General features: G+C 40.8%; 1 protein-coding gene across 2 annotated transcripts; it reads right to left on the reverse strand.

The window, feature by feature from the left end:
- Positions 1–974: 974 nt before the first annotated feature.
- LOC141476580 (endothelial cell-specific molecule 1-like) lies at positions 975–10,512 on the reverse strand. 2 transcript variants are annotated; one of them, XM_074165341.1, is made up of 3 exons: positions 10,188–10,512; positions 6,065–6,220; positions 975–2,983 (listed from the first exon to the last, which is right to left on the reverse strand). In XM_074165341.1, exons 1-3 carry the CDS (start codon positions 10,510–10,512, stop codon positions 2,883–2,885), a joined length of 582 nt encoding a protein of 193 aa, XP_074021442.1. In that variant the 3' UTR covers positions 975–2,882. The 2 variants fall into 2 exon arrangements, with proteins under 2 accessions (XP_074021442.1, XP_074021443.1); XM_074165342.1 differs by lacking the exon at positions 6,065–6,220 and having other exon boundaries at positions 2,883–2,983; positions 10,188–10,488.
- Positions 10,513–11,712: the final 1,200 nt, after the last annotated feature.

The following is an 11,712-nucleotide window of genomic DNA, read 5'->3' on the forward strand; positions in this document are numbered from 1 at the left end:
AGCCCTTCTTTATTTGTGAACAGTAGGTCTAGCAAGGCACCTCCCCTGGTAGGCTTACCTACCATTTGTGTCAGGAAGTTATCCTCCATACACTCGAGGAACCTCCTAGCCTGCCTGCTCTCTGCTGTGTTATATTTCCAGCAGATGTCTGGTAAGTTGAAGTCCCCAACTAGAACAAGGGCTGGCGTTTGCGAGACTGCAGCCAGCCGCTTATAGAATACCTCATCAGCCTGCTCATCCTGGTTGGGTGGTCTATAGCAGACTCCCAGCACAAAATCACCTTTGTTAGCCTTCCCTTTCACCCTTACCCATAAACACTCCACTTCTTCATCACTGGAGTCTATCTCTATAGAGTCAAACAACTCCCTAATGTACAGAGCCACACCCCCCCCCTCCTTCCTTGCCTATTCCTTCTGAAGAGCTTATAGCCACTTATTGCAGCATTCCAGTCATGACCATCGTCCCACCACGTTTCCGTGATGGCAACTATGTCATAGTTGTCCTGCCGCACCATGGCTTCCAGCTCATCCTGTTTGTTGCCCATGCTACGTGCATTAGCGTAGATGCACTTGACCTGGGCTACTGATTTCACCCCCATCTTTGGCCCTTGACACTCAGGTTCATGTCCCACTCCTCCTTCTCCTTACTTGCCAGGTGTGGATCCATAGGTTACTCCTATATGGTAAATCAAACAGTGCCAAGGAGTTGCAGTCACTGCCCCAGGGCTAAATGGTCCTTGGCACGGCAGTGGCCTGACCAGCAAAAGGACACCCAAACCCTTCTTGTGCTCTGCTCAGGGGTCAACCAGGGAGGGGCTGTCCCCAGTAGGCAACCTGGATCCAGCCACCTTGTTCTGGAGGTGAAAAACCTTTTGGGGAGCAAAATTGTGCCTAGTCTGCATGCACCATGGATATGCCATCACCAGCAGTCTTATTCTGTCATTAATGGATAGACGCAACAGACAGTGATGCTTTCAGTTGATTTTTTATTGAACAATAATAATTGTATACTTTTTAAAACCAACCAGCTTGTTAGATTTACATTCAAGAACTCATGTCACTTATTACACTGTTGCAAAATATTAATAATGTATGCAAATATTTACTACATTCTTTAAATAATTCTCTTCAATCTGCTGAAAGACCATGGGTTTGATCCTGCTCTCACTGAAATAAAGAAAAAAATTACTTTTGATATCAGTAGATGAGAATCAATATGCTTGCTTGCTTGTAAATAGCCCAAGATAATATTGCTCCCTCTCAGACCTAAACATTCAATACAGGTTAAAATGCAGTATATGCTACTCTGAGATTTATGTTTGTGTTTCTCCAATTATTGTGGCAAGAGAGCCATACTGACATTTGGATGTCTACTGCTGTCATAGTCTTTTTGTTCTAGAACAACGTGGTTCAGTGCTGCCTTCCCAGGTGAAAGCAGCCTGCTTTCATGGACTTTGGCTTTGGATCAAGATTTGGACTCTTTAAAGGCTTTGGAGTTTCTGTTGTTCATCGTTTTAAAGTATGTTTTCAGATCCTGCACCAAACTTCGGCTCCAATACTGTGTGTTCTTTCTTTCACTGAAGTCACTGTCAAAGCTCTCATTGATTTCAAAGGAAATATAAATTCAAACCACATCGCCAATGAGAGTGCTCTGCATTACGAGGCAGTTCCTAAACGCATGCAATCCAGGTTCACTCTGATACAGCTACATCAATTTCCATTATCTGAGGATCTGGTTGTTTCCAAACATAATTAGCAAACCCATCAATGTGAATTTTTATGTTACAAATGTATAGTCTAGTCTGGATTGAATGAGGAACTGACAGTTCCTACAACACTCTAAGGTATATAAGTTATTCTCCTGGATGAAATGGGACCGCTTGCTCTTGCAAGTAAGAAACAAAGGTCTGGGCACCAATGTACTGTAGGCTGTGGCTGCACTACTGCTTACTGAAGGTCCAAGTCAGATGAACTCCATGAGTCACAGCTGGGCCGCAGCGAGCGATGAAGATGGAAAGTACGAAGGTCTGTTTGCTGGCCTCTGGCCTTGGACCTACTCTTCCCCAAGAAATGCAGACATCACCTTAATGGCACCAAAGTAGCTGCTTGTCATGGTTTAACCCCTTTATAGAAACATATGCATTTAAATACTGCTAAGCAGCTTCTTTCATTTCAGGTCCTCTTCTACAAATCTGTATAGTTTACCAAGCAGGTGTTTCTCTGTACAGACTTTAACTTTAGAAATCCTCCTTAATACAACATACGTCTGCAGTGTCTCAGCTGTTATTCACAGTGTATAAACTGAAATGCTGTGTGTTTTCTCACTGAAGTGTATTTATCTCCAAGGAACTGTCACAAAACTTCCAAAAATGAGAAAATTACTAACGACTAACATCGGTTTATTTAATTCACATCCTTATGCTCCTACATTATTATTATTGTGATTCAGGGGTGTTGCTTTCTATCCTGGGATTTGTTGATGTGCGTTTCTTCCACGTTGGCTCCACACCAATAGTTTCACTCACCCAAACTGTCCACTGAATTCAGTGAGAGCTTTCCCACCCTCAGGCTGCAAAAGTCAGCCTCTGGCATTATTTAATGAGGAGGGTTGAATTGTTTTGGTTTTTTTAATATTACTATATATTCAGGAATCCACAATACATCTCTCTGTTCAAATACTTATCAAAACAAATATCAAAAATCATATACACTGTAGAGTCTTTTTTTAAGTAAACATTTTTCTCATGAAAAACAGAATCACAATTGGCCTTCAGAGGTTACATTTTCATATGCTATAGATCTACTTTGTTCTTAAAGGGTTTTGTTGCATATTCAATAATCTGTGAGAAATTCATTCATTTGAAAGTCCTATTAGTGTAAATATCAGCGAGGATTTAGCCATTTCATTACTGGAGAGCGAATAGCTTTCTCCTTAACGAATTCCTCTTTTACAGAATTGCCATCCCCTGATGCCATGTCATTCTCTGAAAATATACAAAAATAAAGGTGGATTTCATAAAAATTAGAGAATTAAAATATTCTCCTGCAGCAATGTCCCTGCTTTTGGGAATATTTCAGAAAACCTTAGTTGACAATTCTTGTAGGAATCTCCCCAAATGCCTCGAGTTATCTAGTTGCAAAATTTCTGCCAAATTATGGCATAAGCCAGATGCGTTTTCTAATAGTTTAAGCATAATAAGGCAGGTGATCTGAGTTCAGTTTTCAATTCTCACTGTAACACTGCAGTGTGACATGGGACCAAGCAGTACATCCTCAATAGCTACAGCAGTAAATTAAAAATGCCTGGAGCTATTCTCTTACTGAGGTCAGCTGGTGTGGAATAGATTGGCATATGGCATTATACTCTCTTACTCTCCAAAAAAAGGTAAAAAATATCCAGTTTATCTACTGGAAATGGTTCCTGGCTGACACTAATTCCTGAACTGTGGCTGAGGTTGCTTGGCATGGCTAGCTGGCCCAGCACAAAGCACACCAGCTGCTGCCCTACTGCTTGACTGTAAAAGTGGTCAAATTGCAATACACAGGAATACGTTCTGGCACTATTAAATTTACTAGGGTATATGTAGCCATAATGTCTTTATAAAATATACAGGCAAGAAACTCACCTGATTAAAATACAGAAGCATTCACAGCTGTTTTAATTCACTGAGGATCTGTCCTAGATTCTATAGCTACTTCTGAAGATCACTATTAAAAGAAATCCTGTGTGACCATCCTGTGCAGTACTACCCACAGTGTCCCTGGTCTACATCCAGTGATGAACCTCTGAGGACAGAAATCAGTGTGAAATCTTTGCATGAGTAAGAAATTCCATTTGTTTCTATGGGGTCAGGATCTCATCCTGGCTGGGATCAAACAAGTTGCTGAAGTTTATGACCTTTGGAAGAAGGGGAAGGCAACTCAGGAGGACTAAAAAGATGTTGTGAGGTTATGCAGGGAAAAAAATTAGAAGGGCCAAAGCCCAGTTAGAACTTAATCTGGCTACTGCCATAAAAGACAACACAAAATGTTTCTATAAATACTTTATCCACAAAAGGAGGGCTAAGGAGAATCTCCATCTTTATTGGATGCAGGGGGAAACTTAGTGGCAAAGGATGAGAAAAAGGCTGAGGTACTTAATGCCGCCTTTGCCTCAGTCTTTAATAGTAAGACCAGCTGTTCTCAGGGTACCCATCTCCCTGAGATGGAAGACAGGGAGGGGAGCAAAATGAAGCCCCCATAATCCAAGGGGAAATGGTTAGTGACCTGCTACACCACTTAGACACATACAAGTCTATGGAGCTGGATGGGATCCACCCAAGGGTACTGAGGGAGCTGGCGGAAGTGCTCATCAAGCCACTTTCAATCATTTATCAGGTGATAAATTTACAAGGTGCTGGAGCATGTTCAGAGAAGGGCAATGAAGCTGGTGAAGGGTCTAAAGCACAAGTCTTATGAGGAGCGGCTGAAGGAAATGGGGTTGTTTAGCCTGGAGAAAAGGAGGCTCAGGGGAGACCTTATCCCTCTCCACAACTACCTGAAGGGAGGTTGTAGTGAGATGAGTGTCAGTCTCTTCTCCCAAATAACAAGTGATAGTACAAGAAGAAATGGCCTCAAGTTGTGCCAGGGGAGGTTTAGATTGGATATTTGGAAAAAAATTCTTCACCAAAAGGGTTGTCAAGCATTGGAATAGGCTGCCCAGGGAAGTGGTTGAGTCACCATCCCTGGAGGTATTTCAAAGTTGGGTAGATATAGTGCTGAGGAACATGGTTTAGTGGTGGATTTGGCAGTGCTAGGTTAACGGTTGGACTCAATGATCTTAAAGGTCCTTTCCAACCTAAATGATTCTATGATTCTAAACACTGAGGTTGCAGAAGATTTGGGACCAAAGGTGATAGAGGAAGAGGAAAGGGGAGGAGGAACTGATGAAAACAGGCTACCTGGAAATATTTGGAATATAGTCTAGATACAGAAAAAATTAAAACAGGAATATTTTTTCATGTTATTTCAGCACCCTTGGTATTAAACAAAACCTGGAAAAACAAAAGAGCACAATCATGAAGAAAAATCCAAAAAGATCGGGACTGATCCATCTTGCAACATTTTTTTAAAGCTTATTTTAAATGTAGCATAAGACGAAAAAAGTTTTTTTCTGTCTAACTTTCTCTAAACGGGGAGTGGGAGAAAGATAATTCATTTATTAAGGCAACAAACTCCAGATAACTTAGTATAACAGCAGAAAATCAAAATAAGGCAAGGAAACTACAGCTTGAGGAGAAGCAAAATTCAAAGGCTTTTGAATGAAACCCTAGAAAAGCTCCCAGTAGGTCAAGGATTAAATCTCTAATATTTATTTTAAATGTTTACATTTGTATTAATTTTGATTAGTGTTTAAATTTAGAGTAAATATTGTTCAGTCAAATATATCTCAGTATCATCAGGTGGAGAATCAAAAGGGAAATAAATTTTAATCCCAGCTTTAAAAACTTCAGTGATCTTTCCCTCCTGCTTCAAAGCACTCCAGTTTCTCACACACTTTTTTTTTTAAGTTCTGGAAAGGTATTACAGGCTTCAGACATAATCTTAAAGATAAGAACTTATTCCAGAGATATTGTGATAAATAACTAAAATACAACATTTCATAAAACAGTTCATTGACATCTGAAAACGTATAAAGCTCTGTCTTCATGGAGAAAAGATGTTATTTTTACCATATATTAGCTAACAGTAGTAAATCCAACGTAGTGAAATCCTATTCTACATGAAATAGCTAAATGCATCTGAACTAGCTAATGCAAATCCTCCCATTGCACAGGTGACATTGTACTGCCAGTCCATGCAACAGCTGCAAAAGTTTTCGCCCATGTTAGGATTTCAAAATGTTTTTACTATGTGTCACAGCTCACCTAATTCCTTGCTTTATGTTAAGGGAGCTGCCAATGAGAAACATAGATGTTGTTAGCTGTTTGCACAGCTCCATCAAAGTACGCATCACATGCACAGCATACTAGTAGATCACTTACAAGGCAATTTCTGCTAAAATCAACTGCCCCACAAAGTCTTACCTGTGTATGAAATTATTTTTTGTTGATTTGGAGGCTTTGAAGCAGACAGTTGAAAAAATGGGAACTTCAAACACTTGCCGGTTACTCTGTCACAGATGCTAGAGGGACAGTTGCAGGTTTTCCTGCATTCCATTCCATAGGTACCATAGGGACACTCTGGAAAATAGCAAAGCAGTCCTCAGTGATCCAAGTCAGTTGCCAGCACTCTTAATAGATGGTCTGCATATACCCTTAAAAGTGGAAAACCTTTGAGTGGAGGTCAGCTAAATCTAAACTACAGGATTTCAGGATGCTGACTGTTTGTTACAAGTATTTTCCAGTTTTAATAATCATAGGTTTTCCTTACCACATTATATAAATCTTTTCTTTTCCTATAGATTATTTACAATGTGCTATCAGTAATCCTTCTCTGAAACACTCGTAACATTAAAATGCAAATTAAAGGCAATATGAATATGTAAAAATGTATTCATAGAAGATGTAGTTAAAGGATTAGCATTGGATTTAGAAAAGAGGACTTCAGAAAGATCCTGAATTCACTATTTGAGCATGATATTATCTAACTTACATGACTCATGATTTAGAGCTGCAATCTATTCTGGCGCTGGGCTGCTTGTGGCCAGGGCCACTGCACGTAGACTCTGTGGAGGCTGTCGGCCCAACCCTGAGGAGCTATCCGCGTGGCAAACACATCCTCCATCTGCGAGATGCCCCCCTGCTCCTGGGGGAAACCCTACCCCCATGAGACAATTTCTCAGACAGCAAAGGTCTGCCTTCCCATGGTAGACAGCAAAGAGCTCACCTACATCTCCAGCCTAAAGAGCGAGTATGCTCAAAAGGGATCACTGGCACTAAGGTGGCTGCCTGGTTATACTGCATCTGGTCATGTACTGCCCCGATTCAAATCTCCTATTCCTGAGTGAGCTCGTAGAGGAGCACCAAAAGGCAGATGTCAGGATGGGACCAAATGTTTTTTGAAAAAGATTAAATCAGGTGCAGAGGATTTGCCCCATCCCGTAGCTGACATGGATCACATGATAAGGGATGCTATGCTTTTGCTGGATCACATAACTTCCCAAAGAGTTTAGAACTGGGGTTACAGCCCTTGTCTTCCTCTGCTTTGCTGTTAAACAGGGTACCTTTCCAGGACCATAGCTTAAGAGATGGAGACAAGGAAAATACAGCTCCAACATCCCCTTTCTAAACCCCCAAATAAGAGATCATCCCAAAATAAGTTTGGGGTGTCCCAGGAGAAAGGTCTTTATGCTCAGGCTATCCTTGCCACCCCAGGATGCATGGTCACCTTAAATGGCAAGTCCTGGAGAGTTTCTAATTCAAGTCCTAAGAGCAAATGAATGGCCACTCAGGGTTGGACCAAGAATCCATCTAGCCCAGCCTCCCACAAAACACTTCAGAAAGAAGATGACTGTGGTAAGCACAAATGATACCTCCTCACCCCACTATTGTGGGATGTATTCATAGAAGATGTAGTTAAAGGATTAGCATTGGATTTAGAAAAGAGGACTTCAGAAAGATCCTTCAGAAAGGGCCATCCTTCTGTTTGTCCAGTCTCCTCTTAGAACCAGTGCAAATATTTAGTTTTGCCATACAGCCTAGGCTATCTGAAAATCAGGCTAATGCCCCCAAATGAAACCAATATTTTATAGTTCTCTACATGCTTACTGGGTATGCAGAAAAACCAACCAGTTCCCTCCTAGGGTACCTCACTGATCTTCACCATACTCCCCTTCCCAAGCAAGAACACTTTGATCTGCTGTTTGTCCACATAAAAACAAAATCCTACCAAAGCAAAACAGTTTGTGAGTGCACAGTCCTCCTTGAGGAACAAGCAGGGCTGAGAGCACACACCACATGGACCATCAATCACCCTGCTGCAGGTACTCAGCCACTCAGGTGGTGGGATGAAAAGGTGTGCACAACAGCATGGAAACAATTCTGAGCCCAAAGCACTTGGCTCCACATAGAATAATCCTGGCATTGATGATGCTCTTCAGGTTTGATGAAACTGAGAGAACTGAGTCGATTTTGCTGTTAGAAGGTTTTGTTCAGTGGGAGCCTGCTGCTACATAAATTAGCAAATAGCTCCCAGTGATTTAAGGGAAGCAAGACCAGGTTCTTTACTGTGACAGTAATACCTCAAGTTTAGAGGGTATTTACTAATAAAAGTGCAGAGCACCAGTCTTCCCTAGTCTATTTTGCTATTGATAATAATATGATGAACTCTTATAATACTTTTTAAGACAAGAGCCACCAAGAACATTCATTTAGACTAAAAAAACCTTCTCTGAAACATATCCTGTGCATGTTTTACCCATTTCAGAATTAAGAAATTGAAGAACAGAGTTCAGGTCAACTTCAAAGTAAATCAGTTGCACACAATTAGAGACAATCTAGCCATCCTGACTCCATGAATTATTGCAAACATGAAAGTTATTAAAATGAGTGATCGGGTATCATAGCTATAAATGGATATATAAAATAACAATACTTGGCCCCATACCTTGCCTGATAAAATTCACATACATACAGAAAGAGATTGTACTATCTCAGAGCTGAGATGAAAAAAGAAAAAGAATTAGAAATGAGATCTGTAATATTTAGTGCAAATAAATATATGGGGAACATAAGCCTTAAAAACCAATTTACAACTCTAAGTCAAGATATGGCTGTACTGAAATTAATGAGAGCTTTTCCACTGATTCACTGGGAAAAAAGATTTCACTTTACATTTTCTACAGAGCTTCCAAGATTCAGCTACAGAATTCAGATCTCATGTCTGTGTTTCAGATCTCATGTCAGTGTTTCTTTTTTCCCATTTTAAGTGTGTTATTGCAAAGAAATTCCTGAGGACAGTGAAAAGTATATAATAATTCAAAAGAACTGTTAAAAGAATTATAGGTGGTACCTTGCACTGCAATTTTTTTAATAAACTGAAGATCAACTATCTCAGTAAAATACTTTTCTGGTAGGCACATCAAAGATATGATCTTTATGCATAAATTCTAGTCTTTAGAAATAAAACCAATATTTTGGATTTCCCCCTTAAATGTGCACATGAATTTGGTTTTAAATACCAATGTAAATAAGTGTGTGCTCTATGTGAGTCAGCCTGAATTATTTTTGCAACATCTGGTCCTAAGTCATTCCTTTAACTAAAGCGAATAATATTCCTAATATTTAACTGCCAAGACATTGCAATTTTTAAGGAAGTTATTCAAAGACGTATCTGTATCTACTTACTCAAGTGGTACATGAACACAGGAAAATTCACTGCATTCATAATTTGCAAAGCCTTTTTTAAAATTTTTTTTTTTAAAAAATTTCATCCTACCTCTCAGGAATTTAATACCTCCTCCCCATGAAAAGATTCTCCTTTTTGTATGGAGTGAGGATAGCTTTTAAATTAAAAATGCCATTATAGTCTATGACTAAAGAAATCAGCATGCAGCATACCTGGTATAAGCTGAGAGCAGTGGCTGGCTGCTCATCTCACATTCAGCTCCTGTTCTGTTATTCCCATCCTTCATGCAGGAGGGTCTCTGTTTGCCTCCCCTGACCATATCCCTAGGGTAGCTGAGCACCTCAAAGGCAGGAATGAATTAAACACTGCAACATCCCCAGGCACTTGGGCAGTGCTGTTATCTCCATCCCCCAGACCCCAGAGAGAGCACCTGGTTCCTGGGCAGGCAGCTGGCAGTGCCCGATGGAACCTCAGCCCAGGGAGAGCATGGCAGGGACAGGGACTCCATAATGAGGTTGGAATTGCAGGATTAAAGTCTTTGCAATTTATAGAAAGCCATCCACCAAAACAATGGAAGGATCAGGACTCGTGCCTGGGTCCCAATCAAAAATCATATCTCCAAGCACACCCCATCTGTATTTCCTCACACATGTTCCCCAGTCTAAACAATATTCTCACATTAATAACCCTGTTCTGCTACATGTAACACCTTTTAATACCAGCAGGTATTTTTCACTTTCTTATTGGCTAGGGGCTGAGCTGGAAAAATCCCATTTTAGATATTTCAAGCAGGAGGCAAGCTCTATATGTAGGTTGCTGTCAAATTGCCACAGTGGGTGCATGCAAAGTGAACATTGTTACCTTTGCAGATACCAAATTCATCACCAAAGTCATCCTCCTCAGTGTAAAACTGGCACTTCAGCCCAGGACCACACTTGACACCATCCATACCCGAGACCGTACGATAGCAAGTCTCCCCCAGAGCAGCTGCACACACTCTGCAACAGCCACAGTCATCCAGCAACGTTCGCTTACAATGCAAGTTACTTTTGCATGCATTACTGTCACAGGGCTCAGGACAATCTACTGCGTATTTTGCACTCCAAGCAGTTCCAGCGTGCACGGGTATCAGGAAGAGTGTGAGAAACAGGAAACCCTTCATGTCTTGCAGGGGTAAATGCTCCATCCCAAAGAGCAGGCTTTAATGCTCAGCCTGCTGGTGCCTTGTGCTGAGGGAAGCAGCAGTACAGAATCCAAAGTGGTAGCTGCAAATATCAGCCTACAAGTTTATGAGCTTTATACTGTGCATTGCCCACATGCTGCACTGTCGTCAACTTCCTCAATCCGGCAGTGCTGCGCCTGCCAGCCTCCCTTGTTTCAGTTTATGAAATCCAGGATGAAGGTTGGATTAGCACTGCTGCCATCCAGGAATTGAAAAGCCTGAGCTGATGTAATCTGTTATGTTTAGTTGGTTGTTTTGCATGAGGACTAAAAACTCTCTCACATCCATCTCAAATGCTCAAGGACATCTGCCAAAAGGAAAAAAAAACCCAACCCATATATAACCAAAATAAAAACCACCAAACCCCTGAGTAGGTTGCATACCTTCCTGCAGGACAGGGATTGCCCTGATATTGGGCACACTGCTGACACGACAGCTCTGCCTCACTGACACAGCTCATGCGGCCAGAAGAAAATCACTCTGATATTGGGCACACTGCTGAAAGAATAATTTTTAAAAGAATAAATCTTTGCCTTCCCCTTTGAGGTGATGTGGACAGGAGAGCAGGAAAGCCTTTTCTTCATGAATGCAAATGTGAATGGATAGATCCAAACCCAAATGTTTAACTCTTCTCTCTTGTGAAGAGGATAAGAAAACCAACATAGCGTATGTGGCATTTGAGTAGGTTGTTCATATACTTCTGGTATACATGGGTATAAGGACCTGGATGGGATAGGATGGGATAGAAAGAGAGGGAAGGGAAGAGAAGAGAAAACAACTAATATGTTTAACACATGTCAAAGGGATACTACACTCAGGTAAATATTTGCAGGCACTGCATCCATCATAAGCAGTATATAATTACATGAAATACAGTTCTAATCATAGTTGCCAGCTGGCAGATGTTTACATACACTAGCTCATGCCTGTTTTCACATGTAATCTTGGACCAATCAGCGAACTTAAAGTGTAAAAATTAAAGCATTAGGTTGAAGTCTCGTATAAACTGACAAAGTTCTATCGGTAGCCATGAGGTGACAGGAATTAGCAGTAGTAGACAACTTCATCTTCAAAATCCAACGCAACTATCCTCTGGGAAGCAAAAGGAATATTTCAAACATGGAAGTGAAGATCACAGCTAAAAACTGAGGAGGTACAAAAGTG

This window comes from Numenius arquata, chromosome W (genome assembly GCF_964106895.1).
Source record: "Numenius arquata chromosome W, bNumArq3.hap1.1, whole genome shotgun sequence".
In the NCBI taxonomy this organism is placed as follows: Eukaryota; Metazoa; Chordata; class Aves; order Charadriiformes; family Scolopacidae; genus Numenius; species Numenius arquata.